This window comes from Strix aluco, chromosome 9, assembly GCF_031877795.1.
Source record: "Strix aluco isolate bStrAlu1 chromosome 9, bStrAlu1.hap1, whole genome shotgun sequence".
Taxonomy (NCBI): domain Eukaryota; kingdom Metazoa; phylum Chordata; class Aves; order Strigiformes; family Strigidae; genus Strix; species Strix aluco.
Window position 1 is genome coordinate 26,807,327 of NC_133939.1, and position 22,445 is coordinate 26,829,771.

General features: G+C 38.4%; 1 protein-coding gene across 1 annotated transcript in view; it reads right to left on the reverse strand.

Annotated features, from left to right (window-relative positions):
* Positions 1-22,445, reverse strand: part of LOC141927411 (uncharacterized) — a 200,770-nt gene that overhangs the window by 172,758 nt on the left and 5,567 nt on the right. Inside the window, exons 2-4 of the mRNA XM_074834607.1 lie at positions 13,743-13,877; positions 12,996-13,105; positions 11,440-11,544 (exon numbers count right to left, since the gene is read on the reverse strand). Coding sequence (XP_074690708.1) covers positions 11,440-11,544; positions 12,996-13,105; positions 13,743-13,877 — 350 coding nt within the window. The remainder of the gene's footprint in view (positions 1-11,439; positions 11,545-12,995; positions 13,106-13,742; positions 13,878-22,445) is intronic.

A 22,445-nucleotide genomic window follows, 5' to 3' on the forward strand; every position in this document is an offset into this window, starting at 1 on the left:
AAGCAAGAGTAGTTAAACTTGCTTTTGCCCAAATAATGCATTGACATTTCTATAAAATAAAGATGAGTCCTGACATTTTTTTTTCTACAGTTAACTTCTAAACTGATCATTACCCACAAGTAATACTAACATTAAGCTTACACCACAACTTTCAGATAATAAAGGATGTTCTAGGTTACATGCCCATACTACCATTGAAATGCTACCAAAACTGCTGGGAGTAAGATAGCAACATACAACAGCATTAGAAACAAAACTTTTCAAACAGCTGCTAAAGCAAATCTTTGTGTTACAGATGACACCATGGGGTCTGTATATGTACACAAAATAGTGTAGATTTGTTTTAGAATGTCTTCTCCTGAAGGCACACTGACATGCAAATAATCTGGTGATGCAGAAGAGGCAGATTTGCCTTCCTGTAGAAAGAAGTCACAGCAGCAAACAGTTTGTCAGGTGTAAAAGCCATGTCATACTGAATGGCACCAATACAGCCAAGTTTGAAACTAGGCACATAATCTGTATCAAATTTAGAATTTCTGCATCATTTAGACCTAGCTCTTGTTTCAATCTGACTTGAAAAATATTTGTTGCCTGTGGAGGTTATAGCTTCTAGTTTTAGTTTTTCAAGACTCAAATTCACTTTAGAATTTTGAAATTTTCCATTGTATAAAATTAAAAAATATCAACCCCAAAAATGAAGATATAATTTCAATAGTCACATACTATTCCACAGCATGTCAGTCATAGTAGTCTATTACTGACGTATCATTGGATAGAATAACAAATAAAGTGAAACTTTAAGGTGCCTTTAGCAAATGTTTAGCTTTCTCCTATCCCTCTTCCCTCCTCATGTTTCAGGCAGGGTAGTGCTTACTGCATGAGACTGCTACAGAAATACAACAAAATGCAGTAACTATTATTTCCTTTTTAACTTGTTTAGCCACACGTTAATCACACAACCGATGCTTAGCCTGGACTGCTCAGCATTACGTAAGTCACCCATAATACAAAACACACGTGCACACACATTGCTGTTCAGTACATTTGGCGATTAGATACTCCAGGACTTTTATTTGTGAATAGTCTCATATTTTTGGGTGGAAACACAGAATAAAATACTGCATGCCTGACACATCTGAGCAAGAGCCAGATAGACAAAAAACAAACCTCATACTGCAACCTCCCTGGGGAAATCTTTGTTCATTTTAATACTTGTTCAGTCAGCTGTCTCCGTGAATGACAAGGTTTTATCTCTAATGTGAATGGCTTCGAAGGCTACTTGCATTATCCATTCTTCAGCAGCTGCTGCTGAAACCACAGGGTTGTAAACTTATAATTAAATCCAGCTGCCACTACTGTGAGTTCAGTTATATCGAAGTGAGCAGTAATGCCTCATGGTTGCTGGCAAGATTCTGTCTCCATTTCTAGACAATGTAATTAACTCTTTTGCCCCTTTTAGATGAAATAAACATCAGCACTGAAGAATGCTGTTAAATGACTGTAAAATAGTATTTATATAGAAGAATTCTGTTGCAGTCATTACACCTGAGAAAGCAAATTTCTAGGTGGATGATGGCTAACAACAAATAGCTGTTTCCTTAAAGGCACTGAGGGGACACCCAAGGAGACACAAGGCACAGGGTGGAAAGAATTTCCTGTAGAAAGGGGGTATGACAGGATATGCATTAACAGATCTACTCTTAAGCCTTAAAACACAGCCTCTAGAATAAAGCAAGTATCAAGATCCAACTTGAGAGAATTGCAGACAAAGGCTGGAAAGGAACCACAGGCCTTCCTTTGATGGTCCTTTCTTAAAGGTCATTGTCCACATCTTAAATCAGAAATACAGTCCTGACTGACTAGATGCATGTGCACACTTCTACAGGTATACTTTTCTCTTTCACATTCAAAACCTGTTCATATCCATGTGTCAAAGTGTAAATTTTAGGTGAGCAAAAATAATTAGCTACTAAATTTGACTCAGTCATAATCCTTGAAGTGTTGCTCAAGAAGGCTCTATTTCCTCACTTTTATGAGAAATATTGCAATGACAATGCCTCAAAAACATTTTGTGGGAGTCAAAGAAATCAGCAACAGGCTAGACCAATGCCACTGAAGTAGAAAGCAAGTCAACTGAGCTTTGTTTGTGAAGAGTTCTCTTATTATTTGTACCTCTTTGGAAACACGAAACAGTCTAATCACTTCTGAGGATGGGTGAGAAAGCACAACAGAAGACAGAAGCACCTGACCTCTGACTCTGAGCACAGAAGATTAAAGAAAGGGGAGAGCTATCTGTTGAGAGGAGAATGAGATGCATAGCAACCATCTCAAAATTCACTCTGCAAGCCTCCCCAAATAAATCAATAAAGATAAAAATCTGCTGGATATTCTGCCAAATCAGTTAAAACCCTACATTATCTAGATGTTTTTTAATATAGGGGTTGCATAAAGAGCTACATAAAAACTGAATGAACTGGGTGTTGGCAGAAGTCTAGCCACAGCACTATGGGCTATTTAAACTCACCTTTATTACCTGACCTAACTAACCGATCTAGCTCAGACATCTCTGCACTGCACTGAAACAGGCAGGTTGGATACCCAAATAAATTTGCCTACGATCACATAGAGACTAGCAGGAGTCATGAAATAGAATCCAGATGTTTCTACAGACTCACAGTTTGCTATTTTTGGGGGGGGGGGGGGGGGGGGAGGACACATACCTGCAAGCATCTCTGCACAGCATTCATGTTTGCTATGGTTTGCTACCCCATTTCCTGAACCAACATCGCATAAATGCTAGCAGCTACAAAGGTTTTTTCCATTATTTTTTACTTTTACTTTTTCAGCAAGTCCAAAGTAAACAGCCTTTTGTACCAAAGACAATAAGGGTGAATTTGCTTTCAAGTGGTTATTCTTAGGTTCATTTACTTTTGACATACTTGTTTGCTGTTTCACTACTGCCGTCTGTCTACCTGTCGCTTTGCACTAATGGCTGTGAAGCCCAGGCACTCAAGAGCATTTCAGCAAGATGGGCTGATTATTATATCCTGTCATATCTAGGTGAGAGCCAGTCATGATTTTTCAATCAGTGTTTTACCATTCCCATTTTAAAATGACAAAGCTTTTGTTCCTCCTAGCTCTTTAGTGGCTACTTCAAAGGGCTTTTTATCTGTAGAGGTTCATATCTTACGGATGCTGAAAGGCGTTCCTGTAGACAACGCTGGCAAAGACTAGGTGTGTGTGAAGAGGGAAGTAAATGCAGGCAGAATGGCAAAGAAGAGAAAATGGAAAGGCTGGAGGAAGCCATGCTTTCAGGTTTTTTGAATCCTTCATAGGATCTTGCTTGCAACCAGAATTAATCTCCAAATCAACTGTTATCCATCATTAAAACAGATAATGTCATTTTATCTTAACCATAACTTCTTTCCTGAGAGATTATAGATAGCTTGGACCTTCTGCAGTGTTTTGTGCATTACATTTGTCTTTTGCAAGTCTCTGCACAGAATAACATTCAACTCATCTTTCTCATGGGTTTCTAATCAGCTCCAGCTCTGTGACATTTTATATTTAGGTCTAACATCACATTTGTATTAATTTGTGACTATATATGTCTATAATTTATTATTCAAATCACAATCTGTTTGAAGTGTCAGGATACCTATCAATTGCCATGAAAGTGCAGAATACAGGAGACAGATTAGAGGAAGGTATATTACCATGAGACCAAACCCAGAAGGCAATGATAGCAGGTGACTGTTTTGATAGACCTACATGTAAGGGGTTGACATTGCACATTAGAAACATATTTTTTTAGAAATAGTTAAAATAGGTTTTTTTTAAACATTTTAAAAATCTAACGTGGAATTTATATGCTACACTAAGGTTTACAGAAAAAAAAAATCAACTACTGTGTATTTTTTTCTCAGGTTTTCAAGGCAATTAGATCACTGAAGTGGTGAAGGTCTCCAAATGTCCAGTGAGACCAGAATCTACTAAAAGATTACATCAGAAGACTTTACCATGGCTAAAATTTCATTAAAGTTGATAAACTAATTATGGACTGAAAGAGTAAGACACCAGCGTTTTCCCCTTTTTCCTACAAGAAAGACAGGATGTGATTGATTGGTTCTAAGTAGTGTAGGTCATCACAGAAAAAAACCCCAATCAATTCAGTTCACTAACTATAAATAACTGCTCTGATTAATATACTAATTTTAAACACTAAAGTTCTGTTGGCATATTTTCCCTTGCAAATACTTTTGCTTAACCACATAAAATTGCCTAAAGCATTTGGTTTATTTAAAACCCTTTATAAACTCAACTTTTATCCAAATTTGCTCCTGACAAAGCATGAATTAAAATTGTGCAGTAAAAAAAGCCAAACAAAAATCACCCACCATTTCCAAGCACAAGAAACAGGAAAGCATACTGAAGCACTTGCTTAAATAAATTGTACAGATCTAGTGCTAACTTCCTGGTTACTAAAAATGACCAAGTTAAGTGCCTTATGACAGCCCAAGGGAAGAGCTGGCTTTGTGCCTATATTTCTCAATTGTTCCTGTGAACTCTCAAGCTACTTTGACAGAGCTGAATATCCCCATCCCACTATTTCAGTTGATTTACAAACCATGCAAGTATTGTCTGTCTTTTAAAGAATTACATGTCATGTTTCTGAATGGATATGAGACCTGAAACAGTTTTTGAAGTGCAAGGACAGTATACTTTCATCATTCATACCTTCCTCTCTACTTTTTGACCTGAACAACATTATCTTAGTTGCCTTTCTGCTTATAGACTCTCTGGACTTCTGTGCCATCAAAGAAGCTTTTAGTGCTGTCAAGCTTTTATACTGCTTCTGGAAGGGCCAAAAATGGATTTGTAGATCTTGTGAGGTTTCATAGCCCCCACCCAAGGCAGAAACAGGGTCATGCTAACAGCTTCCAAAGTCACCCAGAAGCAGATTGTATGAGAAGCACCAGAATGAAAGCAATGGTGACAGCAGGACACCAATTTAGCCCCGACAACTCCAAGCTGACAGAGGCTGATACACTGAGAAACACAAAGGCTGCATTTGGTACAAACTCACCTGATGCCAGTGTGCTACAGATGATATCAAGAAAGGTGAAGAGATGCAGACTAAGAGGACTAACACAGTAATAACAGCAGTACCTTCACATGAAATAAGATACTGATATTCAGTTAATGAGGAGAAATTTGAAAAGGTCATCCTTATTTTAGACCGAGCAGATTTCTAGATCTCCTTTTGGGTTGGCTTTCTTGCCTACAGGACCACTCTACACAAGTTAAACATACAACTTGCTATGCCATACAAAGACACATCTGGCAGTTTTAGTAAGGGTAGAGCTGTCTAGCCAACTAGGACTTTAAATCCAAAAACATCTAAAATAAGTTAAATAAGTGGGATTTTTCAAATGCAGGTTGGGCAGTATAACACTCACTCAACACTGAATATAAATCACCTGAAACAGCCTTTGAAACAGTTTTAAAAGAACTGTTGGAAAGAATTACAGCAAAGAGATAAATGCTGACTGGATACTTGGATCACTTATCTAAATCAAGGGCTTCTGCATTTGTAATGACCAATTTATATTAAGGTTGTTTAAAACCTAGACTGCCTGCTATTTCATTGAATTAAATTGCTTTAGAAGTTAGAATAGCTAAATTAGAAATTTAGAAATTTAGAGTTGCTAAAGCAAATTAGTTAGCTTTAGAACTGGCTGAGATGTCAGCAGCAACTACTTCCTTAACACAACATCAAGCATTAGTTGCTGGTCATAAACATCCTGCTGCATAAGATGACAGTAAAGCACCATCACATGAAACTGCCTCATGCTGCTTGTCTCTCCTGTGTGGTTCACACAGACAAACAGAAAGGAAGCGTCACAGCCTAACTCTTCTGATGAGATGAAACACATCAACACACCTTGTTAGCAGTGTTCGTTGTTTAAAAAACACATGCACGTTTTCAAATTGCACTACTTGGAAGGGTTGTGGATGCTCTAGTACAATGGCACTGTTATTACTTTGACAAATGCTAAAAAAGACACCCATTACCACAGCCCCTAATGCTGGCACAAGCAGTTGCACAACTCTGAAGTGCTTCAGCACACACCAAGCCCACAAGCTGCTCTCAAGCTGTCAGGAGCTCACACGACACTGGTGCTCCTTTACTGTCATATAAAGGACCAAAAGCATCTACACCTTCATATTTGCTGTCAGCCAGTGCTTCTTAAACACAAGAACAAAAAGGTACAGGACGGATGGATCATTTTCCCAGAAGTTGAAAAGAAGCAGAGGAAGAACAGAAGAGCAGGCCCCACTAGGAATAGAGGATGATCACAAGGTTTCTTTCTACCAGAGGACAGGTACCTTCCTATCCTGAGCAGCCTAATCAGGCATCTGTGCTTCCCTTGCCGTGACGGGCTCGCTAGCATTTTGCTAGTGAGACTGATCATTTGGAGCAGGAGAATGACTGCTAGCACAGGAGAAAAACCTGGTAATCTTAAAGACATTACATGCACTAAACTAGATCAATCTGAACATAAGTTATCTTTGCACCATCCTCTCCCACTCTCCCTATGGACTGACAGAGAATTTTCTTGTTAAAAATTTTGTCTTTGGTAAGACCGCATGGGACTCGTAGCCAAAACATGAAAACAAAATGCTAGAACTCCTGGCAACAGTGAGGGCCTTGCTATCAGCAGCACTGCATAAGCACGTTAAGAACTAATCTACCCTCACAAATATGCAAACATTATCTAGTTCCACTGGGAAACAAAGATCCATGAAAACTAAAGACATCTCTATGTGTAACAGATCCATGGGATTTTTAAGGTTGCTGTTTGCTATTTTAAGGACCCTACAAAGAATGAAAATTTGTAGCACTGTTTCATGGATATATACTGCCCTGTAAGGCTTGCCTAGGACTTTCGTCTCAAAGAAGAAGAAAATATGCATGTCTACAAGAGACCAGAATGGCAGACAGGACATTAATCATAACTTTTATCAAATAACTCTTTGCAGGAAGAAATATTTCCTAGAAGAAAATGGAAGAAAATTCTTCTTCACAGTGAATGAGATAGTATTTTTAGTTGCAAGAAGATACATCAGAACTCATGCCATTTTAATCAATGGTTTAAGAAACCCCCACAGCTTTGTTTCAAGTAGTTCTGTAGTGTAAACTCTGATCTACCTGAACTAGGAGGTGCTGACATTTTTGTTTACTAGAATCTTTATATAGTTCAATATCTTAATAGTGTGTGACCAGAGTTAAGGAAGAGATTGACAGCTAGTCAATGAACTGATGAATATCTATCTCATAACCATTTCATTTTAGCTACCCATGCAGTGTGCATTTTGCCTTTATATACACATTCCAATGCTATTATCTTATGCTTAATTACTTAGGTCTCAAAGCACTTTACAAAGGAATGAGCTATCATTATCAACATTTCATATACAATGAAATTGAGGCCTAGTGGTATAATTTGCTAGAAGTTATTGAACTAATATCCAAGGTCAGTGACAGGTAAAAAAAAAAAACCAAAGCTGTTATCTCAAATATCAGGCAAGCAGTGTATTCAGCAGACCACACTGCCTCTCAAGATGTGGTAAATCCTTCCCAAGCACACAATCTTTAGTAATCTACATCAGGCAGTGTAAAAGAATTTAAAATTCCACCTGCATTACAGCAAACATTACAGTGTAAAATTTAAATATATTGACACTTAATCTGTTAAACACTGGAATATTGCGTTCAGCTTTCTTCAAATGATTAAGCTAAGATGACAAACATCATGTCATCATAAGATGACTTGCTTGACAAGGCTGCTCTGGTCATTCCTCACCTTCTAAACGTCTTCTGATAACACCCATCTTCTCAGAAATGCTCAATTGTAGTTACTCTTTGCTAATTTTGGTAGCCTCTTCCAAAACACTTGCAATGCTGGGATTTTGTTTCAGTCATGAAATTATAAAGCCTGTTCAGTTCTCACTCCTGCTTTTACTTTAAGTATTAAAACTAACAGGAGGCACTTGGCAAATTCATCAATAACTTGAGGTTTGATGACAAAACCTGTAAGAGTCAAAACTAACCCCTCATTTTGCATTAAGCAATTTTATGTACATGAGGAGTAAATAAAGTTACCCTTGTCTGTAGAATTTGGAATGTTTTCACTAGCTGCACGTCCAAGTACAAGTCCCAGGGCTGAATTAAACAAGGTAAATGAAATTAATTTACTTCCATGTCCAGCTCAGGTGGCTAGCAGGCCTTGAACAAGATTACCAGGACAACTAGTGAATAACAATGAAACCAGCACTGCAGCAGATTTTATTCTTGGCGCTGCGTTTTACCGTTACTTTTTTTTTTGTTACAAGTCTTCTCTCTTTCACTGGACTCAAGAGAAATGGGAATTTCAACTTCCAAGCAAGTTAAAATAGAAAGAAATACAGCTTGCAAGTTTACATTGTAATTGATATAAGTCTATTATTACAAGACAAATTGCAGCAGACAATGAAAGAGACAGCTCAATCTGTTACTGAATCCCTGTAATGGCTATATGAAGAGCTCGACCATTTCACTCATAAATCTTTCTTCTAAGTTTTTATTGCTGCTTGTGTGGGTAAAATAATAAAACTATGCAGTGAAGTACAAGAGATGCAGTAATGCATTTCTAGTCACAATTACGTAAAGTTTGTTACAGGAATCATAACCCTTTCAGCATCTAATCAGAAATAATGTCATGTTACAGGCTGCTAAAACACCACATGATATCTTTAAAAAGTCATTAGATGCAATCATGCCCATTGTGAATAATTATCTCTGCTACAGACTGCTATGATGCACTGGGCTGTCATAAGTCATTCTCGACGATCTGTCACAAACTTTCTACAGAACAGACCAGGACAAAGCATGTAGCAACTTGATTTCCAGAGGCTGACCTACTTACTAACTTAATGGCAAATATAAACTCAGCAAACAGGAAAAGCCATGTTAGAAGATTCTCAAGATGTATGCTCCCATTGATTTTTTAGAGTAACTGATTTTAATAATATTTTTATACTAACTTCTTGTCTATTGTCTGTGAATCATAGTGCCCAGCAGGGAGATCATGAGAGTCACTGCACAACTGAAACTTTAGAATTAGCTGTCAACACTGAATGACAGAAACAGAAGATAAGCAAAGAGGCTGGAGAGGGGGAGAGATAAAATGGGATACATGCAACAATTCTGCTAAATGAGTGCAAGTACAGTTATGAAAAGAGAATATTCCAACATCAGCCAGGAAAAACAGAAGCTATAACTGCTAGTTCCACAATACATTTTCTCTAGTTTTGCTTGCAACAAATATGATACAAATCTCACAAGCATCTGACTGGAGACGCCTGCAATGGTTAAGAAGCCTTACACTCTAAATTACCTTGCTTTTGTTAGGCAGGTGAATTGTCCATAGCGCTCTTTCTGAAAGGAGGTTTTTCCCTTCAGAATTTAATTTATAAACTCACTCCTGCCAGGCTGCGATAGCAGCTACTGTATAAACCTGAAAATGATGACTACTGAAATTCCATTCAAACCTTAGGAATCAATAGAAAGCAGACAAACCACCAAGATAAAAGTTCCACCCAACTGCAAAGAGCAAGAGCTGCTGGATACCTCACATTGTTTTTACACTGTCTGCAGTCACCAACCTGTGAAATAGAGACCGCACAATCCCATTTCAGTTTGAAAATCTGACCTGTGCTATCCACATGTGGCACTCACATAATCTGCCTGTTGTAAATGCCTTAGTGCCGTAGGTATTTCCAAGCAACAGAAGGAGACTGAAAAGACTAGCAAAGACAGTTTAGAATTTGCTGAGACTTATATTGCATTTGGTAAAAGCTTATTATGTGGGTTCCTTAGAGATCCTGATCCTGCTTACCTTGAAGCAGCAGCTCTGTAAGTCAATAACAAAGTAACCTGCATTGGTGTCACTCTGGTTCATATCAAGTTACATATATAAACTTGTTGTTTCTGTGGGCAGTGAAGAAATTACAATTACAGCATCTCCCTTGGAGTCTGCTTAACTGAACTAATATTATCTGAAGGCAGATGTTGGCACACTGTGGTCTGATGTCAGCAGAATCTTCATTGTAAAGAGCTCCACATTTTATTTAAATGCTTGCTTATAAATGAAAAATGTTATCTATGACCAGGCCTCAATGAAAACTACCCTGTTGCAACATTTGCTGACTTGCATTTCCCACTTACCATGCCTGCTGCAGCTCCAGCTGCTTTATTACCTTCACTGAGGGAGGCTGCTACCCATACAGACACAGTTGCTTTGGCACAATGAGCCCACACAAGACCCAGTCTATCACATAAGCCTTGGTGAAGCCCAGAGATCAAGATATGACAGCAGTGATGAAGCAAGCATGATACAAGCCATATATCGAGCAGAGCTTAGCTTTTCAGCTCTTAAAGGGATTGTTGTAAACACTAGTTACGTTTCTTCTCATTAGACAGACAAACCAGGTGAGGATGCAAGCATATTAGAATCTAAAAGTAAAAGCATGAAATATTCAAAAATCTGGCTTTCTTTGAACAAAACACAATGTGCTTCAGTTGAAAAGGAAATTATCATTTGCCTGATACAAAGGAAATCCTTTGTCCCAATCACAGCCTACTCTGAAGGAGTGACTTCGCCCCCCTCCTTAAGAAGCCAAATGGATGCAGTTCTATAGTTTGAGAGCTTTACACAGTATGTGATGGTCTTATTTCACATAAATTACAAGACAGCCCATTGTGGGTTTATCAGATTGTGAACCAGCATATGAGAGAAAAAGGTTCCCGTTGAGAATGAGTGATAGTCTAAGTCACATAGAATTTAATCTATAACATGCCAGAGTACAGTTACTTAAATGAAAGATAGGTACATAAATTATTTCAGGAATACTAGGACATATTTGGTAGTGATCTGTAAAACCAGCCTTCCAACTTTCAGATGCACCAAAAGAAATCCCATTTGGTTTGTTTGCTACATTCTTTACCTATTGCCCAACCTGGTTTGACTCTGAATTTTCTCTCACAAGGGTAAAAGCAATGATGAGAAATTCAGTAAGAACACCACAAGAACATGCAATTTGAGAAACAATAGAAAGATTTTCCACTGGACACCACTACTGATATTCAGTGGTGTTATCCATTACAGAAACTCATCCGATATCAACCAAATTAAATTTTTATCTTGCTTTGTTAAAATTCAATAGCAAAAAAGGCAAATTCTGGAAAATAAGAGAACCACCAAATAACCAGTTAGAGTACAAAGGCAACTATAATTTAAAATCAATGTTAATAAAATATTCATGTTTTAACAAATATTGTTAAACATGCATTTTACCCAAACACCAGATGCATTTAAGAATTTATGTTTGACTCACCATACTGGCAGCGAGGACCCTGAAATCCTGCAGGACACTGGCACATCTGGGATCCTGCTTCAGGACATTTCCCTCCATTGAAGCAAGTGCCAGCAGAGCACAGCACTAGTACACACAAACAGAATGTAACAAGGGGTTTTGTTGGTTTTGTGCCAAGGATCCTCCAGAACTGCCTCTTCCTGCCATATTCCTGCTGTAACAGGAACTTTCAAATAAGAAGAAAACCAGCTTTTTATTTAAGTGGAAAGGCTAGACTGCAACAGAACTTATTATCATGGGTATAACTACCATGTTGATATGAGTAAGTTTAACTTTTATGAAGATAATGCAGTTTAGTCTGAACATGCTTCAGAGGCAAAAGACAGTTTCTTAGGACTCAAAGCACTGTCTGAATCCAGAAAGAGATGAACTGCTAGAGAATAATGCAGCAATAGTTAAGAAACACTGGTATATTAAAAGATGTTACATATGTCCAAGGGAATTACACTTCCCTTCCTCCAACACAGAACATTATTTATTTACAATAAATTAAATTCTACATACTTGAGCCAAACTTGCAAAGAGTACCAAATATAAAAGAATAATTCAACCATTTTGGTGTCTTAAAGGATTCAAAGGAAGTCTGCACTGCTCTTTCAGAAAGAAAATAATCTTATATTGTCACTGGTGTTCAAATACATTAAATTCCTTTACACCAGAGATTAAAATGCAGATTGTAAACATATCTTTGACTTCTTACAGCTAAGCAGGTGCACCCTAAATACATAGTTTCAGGCTGAAACTAAGAGGAATACCTCTCAGGCTTGTTTTTGTTTTTTAAATACAAAGAGACAATCATAAAAGCAAGCTCTCTGAATGCAGCCCTCGAGTTGGTATGAAGATTAAGAAAAATACATAGGAACAGATGTTAACTTTCATACAGAAAATACAATTACTGACAAAACAGTAAGAAAAATAAACACTGAGTAGATTGCTGTCTTCTACTTGTTAACAGTGACTAAAATGCTTATAATTTAAATTAAATTTAAATTCCTTATAATTTAAATTCCATCTTTTAGGAAAACATCCAATCATGATTAGAAATTACTGATAGGAACAGCTTCTCATCAAATGGAGAACCATAGGGTAGAAACACAATTGCTTCAATGGCAACAGCAGCAGAGAAAAAGCCAAAACCAGTCAGACTGTGCAATGAGTGCTACGTCCAAGAAACAAGTGCCTTACAGCAGATTTCTTTGCATAATTTGGGTAACAGCAATAAATTTGGTTGGCCTGTCAAAGCCAGGCTGGCACAAAAATGCTGCAACAACTATAATCAGAAATTCAGTTGCCACTGTTTAGATTAAAATTAGATACTTGGTACTTTTACATATGACAGCTTTTGTATTTTTAAAAAAGTTTCTTTCCCCATCAATAGATTATCTCTTTATAACTGGAGATCCCAGGTATAAATAGGAAGAAATAAAATCCATCTTTCTAGAAGCAAGCATCAGTAGGAAATTAAGGCCTAAGGATGTCATCTCGCTTGGTTTGTCACAGTTTTGTCATCAACTTACAGTGCAAACAGCCAGGTTCATTGTCATGTTGGACCCATCCAGGGCAGCACTTATAGACAGTCTGATGCTCCATTCTGTACACCTGCTTGTAAACTGTGTAGTACCCAGACCTTTGAAGAGAATAAGTTTAAGAGAACAATCACAACTTCCATTCCACTTATTCATATCCCATCAGTAAAACCAGTCATATTTACTGTACACTTTTTCAGCCCCTATCAGTAATTCTTGTTAAAAATGAAGCAAATATAGCAAAACACATCCTGATAACATCCAATAGCTCTAATATACTATGTCCACATATTTTCTGATGAATTTGTATTCAGGCTAGTCAGAGGTGAGTAATTTTGTTTTGCAATCAATTTTGGTTCTAGCTGCTGGGGGAGTGAGATCTCCCATCAGTTCTAAGCATATGACAGAAATAGAAAGAAGTTCAATTTTTCAAAGTAGATGACTTGACAGCTGGATTTCACCTGAAAAAGGATGAGACAGGAGCATTTTCTGATAATATAAAATTGCGATCTAAACCCAGCCAAGAAGTTCGTGACCCACCCAAAGCACAGAAAAAAGCCATATTGCCTGTTCACTAATAACAGACTTAAAGCCTCAGCAGAACACTAACTATATCCATAACTAATTCACACATATTTCAGATTAAATAGTTTACAACTTCTCTCACACACACAAAAAGTTATAAAGAATTTGCACTAAGTTCAATAACAGAATCCATTTATAACGATAGTGTATTACCTTCTCTCATAGCCCATACACCACCTCCTCCTTGTGCAACCTTGTTTCCACATCTTGACCATACGGCTGAAGGCTTGAACACATGGCTGTTGGTGCCCTACCAGCGCCAGCTCAAACACTGGACAGACATTTGGCCTTGAGGGAAAGAAAAAGATATACTTTATTATTTCTAGCACAAAATTTAGAAGTCTAGAGAAATACAAATAAATTGATGCTATGTATAACAGTTAATAAGTTTGAAGCAGATTTTATATTGCTATGTAAAAATACTGTATTTCTATGACTTTTCTCAACTTGAACTGATCAGACAGCTCTCTTGCAAAAAATACAGTATCCATAAACACCTGACAAATTGTGATCCAACCATTTCAGAACAGCAAAGAGTCCACAGACATTAATGGAGCCACAATTTCATTACTGTGTTGGTCACATAACTCACTAGCACGAACACATTCTCGATGGCAACTTTTTTACATGAATGGCCCAGCTGGCAAGACACGATTGTATGCTGTTCCCAGAAAATGAGAGCTAAAGTGTTGGAGCAGGATTTGACTGACGACTCGGCAGACACTCTTTGCTGTTTCTCGATAACACCAGCCTACGGTAACCCCTTCAGACAAGGCATTGCCTGACAAAGCCTCCCAAGCTGAGGAGCAAATGACAGGTGAGGGAGCCCGAGAGGTTCTGCGGACACTGAGCCCGCTGGAAGCGCCCCCGCTGGGTCCTGTACATGCAACAGCCCCTATTTCAGTTGACATGCCAGGGTGGGAATCAAAGACTTAACTATGGGCACTGATCTGCACAGCTCAAAGCTACTGAATAGCAGCCTCAATATATACACAATGAAAACACAACGCCTGCCTCAAAACAGTACACAAACATACAACGAAATTCAGGCTCCACACAAGTCCAATGGAAGCTTTACTATTGATTCAAGGGCAGATAAGATTTATCTAAACTACTGCTGTGGAAGATGTATATTCTGCAAGAGCCTCCCTTTGCTATCAGTCCCCTCAGGGAAGCACATGAAATCTGTAAGAGGAAGTATCCTTGTTCTCTGCTGATTATTCCTAAAATAACAAGACCAAAATAAAAGCATTGCTTTGTAGGATGATATGTAATCTTCATCCTGCTACCTAGCACTAGTTACAAAAATAGCAGAATTTCAGGAGGTATGGAGGGTCAAAAGAAAGGGCAAGTGTTGATGGTTTTGCAGAGATTCTGCCAGCCTTATTCCAATTCCTTTGCCCTAGTGTAAATTAGGAAGTGCTGCATGCCAGAAAATAACAGCATAAAACACGCAAGGTCTAACTAAAGCCACAGAACATGGGATTTTTTTTGGTGTCTTAAGGCATGAGCCTACTGTATCAAAAATGAAATTAATTCAGTGATTGTCTGAGTAGTTTACAGATTGTTAACATAATAATTAAATCATCAATTCCCCAAGACAGCCTGCTCTAGCTAGTGAGGCTTTGTAAATTTAAGTCTCAATGACTAAAACACAGGGGGGAACCAAGCACCTTGTATACCCACTCTGGTAAGTGGCAAACAACATTCAGCAGTTGTGTCACACTGGCTAACAGACAAGTCCTTCCCCAGATTTCACTTTGAGACTCCTTTTCAGGCTAGAGAGTAATAACAAAGAGTAACACACTGACACACTCTTTTCCTCTGTCAATCGACAGAGGTATGAATGTGAGCTTGTGCTAGAAAACAGGAGGGGTTTTTGCATTAATAAGATAGAGGACTGTTCTAGCCCAACAGCTGCCTGGCGGTTAAAGTCACCATCAGTTACACTGGATATTGTTAATATCTCATTCAAGATTTATGGTGCTTTTGCATCTCAGAGGCCCAAAGTACTTTACTGTCTGAGCACCACGCAAGGTAGCCTTTCTAATAAAAAAGTACATCTTTCATCTGCAGGTCTTCAGGTAGTTTACAAACATCATTAAATTAAGCCTGTACAGAACAGGAAAATACTATAAGTGTGATAATTTTTACCAGTGAGCTAAATACTGGGAAGAAACCCTGCCTGCCTAGATCAAAGCCACTTCACAATATTCCCAGTACTGTGCAGAAGACTCTCCATCTTCCAGAATGGGAAATCCAGGCAGGTCTCCCAAAGGCACTGCAGCTCCCCAGATGAGGGGAATACTTGGGACTATTCACCTCAGGGTAAAGAGGACCTTTGTCCAACAAGGACATTCCAGTAGAGAAAGCAGCCAGATTTAAAAACAAACCAACCACCCCCCATGTAGCCTACATAAAGGAAGTTATGAAAGAAAGTCCACAACTGTCTGCCCTGGTTGTCTTATCTCACCATGGGAAAAGAGTAAAGAGTAAATTTGTACTAGAAAACTTCATCTTGACAGAAATTAGTTTCCTGAACTAGAATACCTATCTATCCCAGTCTTTGGGGGAACTGTTCATCTCCATCATCCTATGCCACACTTTCAGTGGACATCCTGCCCATGTTGCTCCATGTTCTTCCTCCTCCACCACAGAGTCCATTTTCTGTGTTGCTCCTATTTTCCATTCCTTGAGTCTGCCCTAGTTGCAGCTGCCAACACCATAAGCAAGACAGAAGACAGTAGCAGTGTAGTTTCAGATTACCTCAAATTCTTCCAGAAACCACCTTTCCTCCACATTCCCATGTCATCTCCATTACTTAGCAATCCTTCCCATATGTCCCAGCTACCCCTTCCTCTCACATTACCTCACCATTTCACATATTTTGCTTAAGTTCAGAGCAATTGTTCCCAAGCCATTCTAAGCACAAAGTCTGCCGTTTGTTTCACATCCAAAGGAGGTCTTTGTATGCCCAAAATCTTGCCTGCTTTTTTTCCATTACGTCAGTTGGTCTAATAAAACCCTCGCCTTACTTAGCAACCATGCCTCACTTAGCCGGCTTTTTAAAATGACTCTCCCTCTAGTGAATAGAACATCATGTACTGATAATTCATGCATATCTCCTTTTATTAGAATTGCCTAAAACTTTCCAGATAAAAGTACATTCATATGCATCGCTCTTCCATAAATAAAAGAGAGAAACTGACAATTGTTGTAATGACATACTGAGCCCATCCTATAAATTCTTACTCATGTGATATTGCCATGCTTCCAGGAATAGCTGTATTGACTTCTATGATATAGTTAATAGGAACAAATGGCACTCACAGAACAAAATAAGCCAGCAGCATAAAGTCATATGTTTATTAAGATTTATTCAAAGTAAGCCATTCCTCCTAGATGCCCTTGGGATAATTTAAAGGCAGATATCAAAACCTCTGCTACACTATAATTAAATTGCAGCAATTGCATAACATGTAATCCTCTGCTGGCAAAGCTGGGAAATAAAACATGCCCTCTCCAACAATTAGCCATCTTCACAACTCCCCCACACATAGTCACAGCACACCAGTTTTTAAGCCATCCGACTCATTGCTCTTTGATATGTTACCTATAAACTTAAGAAGAGTTTCTTGAACAAGACTACAGCTATTGAAAATGCAATTTTGTATTACGGCAGTCTATTAACTAGAGGCCATCTAAGACTAACCTGAAACCTCAAGTGGATGTAACGGTATATTTAGAGGAGGAGAGCTCCATTTTTACTCCCATGCCCTTTGCATTCAGAAAAATATTTCTTAATGGCAGTTTAAGTGTTAAAACAAGCAAAACACACAAATGCATATTATGTTCTATGATTTGATTGATACACGAGTCCCTTAAAACCTTTTTATACTGATGCTCTCTGTTAGCCAAGACTAACACAAAGGCTATTATTACCTTGTCAGTCTGACTCGGGCAAGCCAGAAAGCTCTCTTTTAATATTTGCATTAGGAGACTGCCCTTTAAACAAAGACACCCTACATACTTCCAGCTCAAGACTTAAGATTCTAATGAACAGATAATTAGACCAACATGAAGTGAGAGCTGCCTTGGCTAATCATATGGCTGTGATGTCTGTGAACCACTGCACAACAGGAAAAGTTCAGAGAAAATTAAAAGCATCTCCAGGCGGAATATAATTCATCCCTGTGTTTAGAATTTCAATGTAGTATGTATCTTCATATGAAAATACACCCAAAAAAGCACCCATGGAGGTCTACTAAATACAAAGATGGCAAACACGGCTCAAGAAGTCTATGAGCCCCCAGTTACTGAGGCCGAGGCAGTTATCCAGGCAAAGTCTCGCTGCATGCTCACCCCTTTTCTTATTCTTCTCACTAGCCCTTTGTTGCCCATTCCAGGAAGCAGCCCATGAGCTCAATGGACCCACCCAGCATCTCACAGCATTTGGACATACAGACAACATCCGTGAAGACCTCAGTGAGTCACTGGCAGCCATGGTCATTCGTCCTGAGCTGCAATTCTACATCTTCCACCTCAAGCTGTCATCACCACCAGTATCACCTTAACCGAGCTCCCCTGAGAGGGGATTGCAGCCTTTCCACAACTCATGGCAGAGAATAGATGATAGAAACAGCACGTCTGCAATCTCCCAAGTCAGGTTCTCTGCAGTTTTATCCTTGCCCATGATTCTGCAAGTCTGAGGAAGGTATCAGTGCAGCTAGCTCTTTTACACACACTCATTTAAGCATAAATAATTTTATATAGCAATAGATGGGCTCTTGTGATGAACTGCACATGGTTTTCACATAACAAAGGAAAAAGACAGTTACAGGTACAGGCTACCTGCTCACGGGAGCAGAGAGGCAGCTTTCTACACACACTCATGGCACATCTGGTCCAAAAGGGGCAACAGAGGTGAGGAGATGGGAAGACAACTAAACACCCAAGAGCTAGAAAGGGAATGGCTCGACAATTTTAAAAGCTACATCATATCTCTGTGACAGGGATATTTTCTTACTCTGCCTAGCATGATCCTAACACCTGGCTCTTTGAATGACAATTAAAGTAAATCTCTCATTCTATCAATCCAGTTTTTTCCAGCTCAAATCAAGAAGATAAAGGTAGGTAGATTTAATGGTAGTGAGAGAGCAAACACACATCAAGATATCCCTAAAGGTTTCTTTCAACAGCACAAACTTTAAATCAAAACATTAATGAATACAAAGCAAAGAATGATTTGGCTGTCTGATTTTAGGTCTTTCCACAGAGACTAAGTGAATGACACCACCTTCTACACTAAGCCAGAAGGCTGTTAACATCTTCCTAAAAATGAGATGTTGTAGCCTGCATTGCCTCAGCTGAAGAATTTGCAGCCTGAACACTATTGATCTTCCCATGAAACAGTCAATAGATAAAACCTGTCATAAGAAGCAACTTGACAGAATTCTGTATTTTCAAAACAGTAATTGGTTGGTGCTCCGTCCCTTTATGCCGTTATTAAAAGTTTGAATTTTTAGTACCAGGTGTAGTTTGAAAAGATCAAATGAGAACTTTCCTTAAGGAAACCAAGATTATAGTCAGGGCTAAATTCTCCACTGCTGTGATGACAACTAGTGCTTCTGCTCTAGAGATACACTGATGTTGATCAGAACATAGCTGTACTTGGCTACAGTGGCTTTGGCTAGAAACTTCTCAGGCTAGAAAATTGTCTGAATCTCCTCACACCTCCAACCATGCAAGCAAAACATCCCCAGCTTCTTACAAAAGAGACCTCTAGAAAGGCAGGTTGGCAGCATGCAGAAACAGAGGAGAAAAGGTCAGCAACATGATGCTGTATGCAAACAGGATGTTGATTAAAAGTTTGCTATAAATATCATCTCAAGTGGAAAGGACAGAAAGGCAGATTTCTGAACACCAAAAAAGTCAAATTAGGAAATAGGCCACAGAAACAGAAGGTCCAGAGAACAAGTTACATATATTTATTTATATAGAAACAAAGATATAGATAGATTTTGTCTCTAGATATATATTGCTTAACAGCAACAATAATTCACAAAGGCTGGAGTGACAGAAAAGGATTTTCTTCCTTTTTAAACTGCCAAGCTCCCCTTTCTACCCTTAATCTATTTTAAGGCTCATTTCCCCACATTTCCCAGGTAAAATTAATCAGCACCACCAGAGACAATTAGGACATCCTGCTCCCTTGACCACTAATCAATCCCTGCTCTCTACTGATCCTGTATCAATATTTGCGATGTTTATATGCCCTCTGGGATATGGATTGTAAACACCAAGCTCATTTAGATTAAGTCTCATTATTACTACTTTTCTCTGGATCTGTGGACGAAGGTCCACCACAGAAGACTCTCCTAAGCCCACAGGTTACTAATGCACTGCTGTGTCTTATTCACATCCTCTCCCTGATTAGATGGAGCAGCTAAATAACATGAGAGTTCTTTCAGCCTTTGTGCACTGCATCTAGATTAAGAGCAAATCAATATGAGATGATTAATTACACACTCAGCTATTATAACAACAATAAGATTTTTAGTTCCTACTGCTATCAAAGTGCAGCGTCTGTTGTTTAGCTTCTATTTAACTACCCTCCTCCCTGCCCCAAGACAGAAAAATCTATTTTGGTTAGCAAGAGAAGCAGAAGATAAACATGTACATCCAGATCATTTAACTATGATTTGCCAAGTCACCTTTTCTTGCATTTTAAATTAAGGAGTGAGTTTTTTTTAAAAAAAAAACCTTTTTTTTTTAAAAAAAAAAGTAGCATCACACAGCCTCAGCAACATCCAATTTATGGTTTCTTCTGCTGGCTGACCTCTGAAGGCACCATGTAGCATCTGCAGGATCGGGTAAAGCATCAGGTAAAGCACATACCCACAAGATAGCAAAAATAATATCACCACTTTAGCATACAACCCTAATAAACTCCAAATACCTGTTTTCATTCATATTTAGGGAAGCGTGCACATTACTTGTACCTACTGTTCCCAAAACAATTGATTATCCCAGAATATGGCTGCTTTGCCATAAGTCTGATTGTAACAAAGAAAATTCACTACCAAAATAATAGCACAATAATTGCAGAGACTACCTGATGTTAGCATCTTCTTAAATCCATGATGTTCTTTATTGTTAGATGCCTTCTGTGTACCTCCATGGATTTCTACACTGGAGTTATTTTTAAACAAGTGACTTAAAGAACAGCATCCCAGAGAGTGTCAGCATCGCTGCCAGTGACCAGGCCTGCCAAACCTCACCCAGCACCAACAAACCCTTCTAGCACACAGGATGCTTTACAAACAATCTCAGGACCTTTGTCCTAAGAATCCAGCTCTAATGTAATTCAAAACCCATATGTAATCGCCCATATAAGGAAGCTAAGAAATAGTTTGCACATAATCATTGTTAAGACAAAGCAAATAATTGTCCAGAATTCAGACAAAACAGAGATTAAAAAATGTGAAATAAAGACAAAAGCATCAAGTAGCAGCAGTCATCTCTAGATGAAATTTCACATTAACTACGCCCATCTCAATCATTCTGCTGCAGAAGAGTGTATAATAAGAGTCACCCCAGTCAATCTGCCAGGTACACGTGCCTTGAGCTTCTTTTGGCAAGAAGGCACAAGAGGACCCGATGCTAAAAATATTAAAATAAAAATCACTGAAAAATGTCACACCACTTGTGTCATAAGGAGAAAAAGCTCATTTTGGTCTACAGCAAGTCCCACATTGCTTGACAGTGAAACTAGTTAGAAGGTAGTAAAATCCTCAGTTTGGCAACCAGTATCTAAGAATTGTTCACCACTTTTCTGGTGGATGTCAGATTTTAACAGTTTAGAGCCAAATCCTCTTTTCTTGAGAGCTTACTTTTGAAGTAACATGTAATATATGCAAGAGAAGTCCCTACATGCCATGTTTTAAGTGTTAAAATATTTCAAGTCTTTTACTCCCCTATAAATCCTTAGCTTGATACCACTGATGCAAATGCCCATTTGTTTTCTTGGTTGGTAGGTTTGTTTTGGTTTTATTTAAAAAAATCACACAACTTTGGTAGAGCTAAATATTTTATGAATTCTAGCCACAAAAAAAAACATGGCAACTAACAAACATGCATTAGCGGATTAGTGTTCAACAGTAATAAACAGGGGGAAAAAACCTCACCAAATATTTGTATCTTTCAGATGAGAAATTTATACTGATGTTCTAAATAACCCACAGATTCCTGGTGTTACTTTACAGACAAAAAAAGATGGACAGGCCTTGCCTCATGAAGAATACAAGTGTAAGAGAAGTTCATGCAACTGTATTTTTTACCACTGATGATGCATCTGTCAGGCAGGGAGAGTGTTAGGAATTACAAATAGAAGAATAACCACTGAAGAGTACTGTAAGGGTTGAGGTGTATGAAAACTCATTCCCTATACAGAAGTGCTCACCTGAAAAGACTATGCCCAAAATATGCAAGTATTCCATAACGTGAGGGGGGGTGTTGTTATAAAACAATACAAAACACTTCACAAAGCCTCCTTCTCAGGCATAGCCTGAGATATTATGGTATATCTTAATACTGAATTAATTTGTGTACACAAAACCACAGTCTGGGCATAGTGCTCTCTACTAAGCAACAATTTGAACCACATTCTGCTCTGACTTAAAGGGAAGGCAGTATGGTGTTTCTACTGAAGAACACAAAAAAAGGAAGTCAGCATTCTGACTTTTCACACACATGGGATCAAATATTCATCCATAGGTCAAAGGCACTGAGAGAAATACAGCCAAGTGTACAGCTCACCTTGTGTACACATTATATCTGAAAACATACATCTTCTGC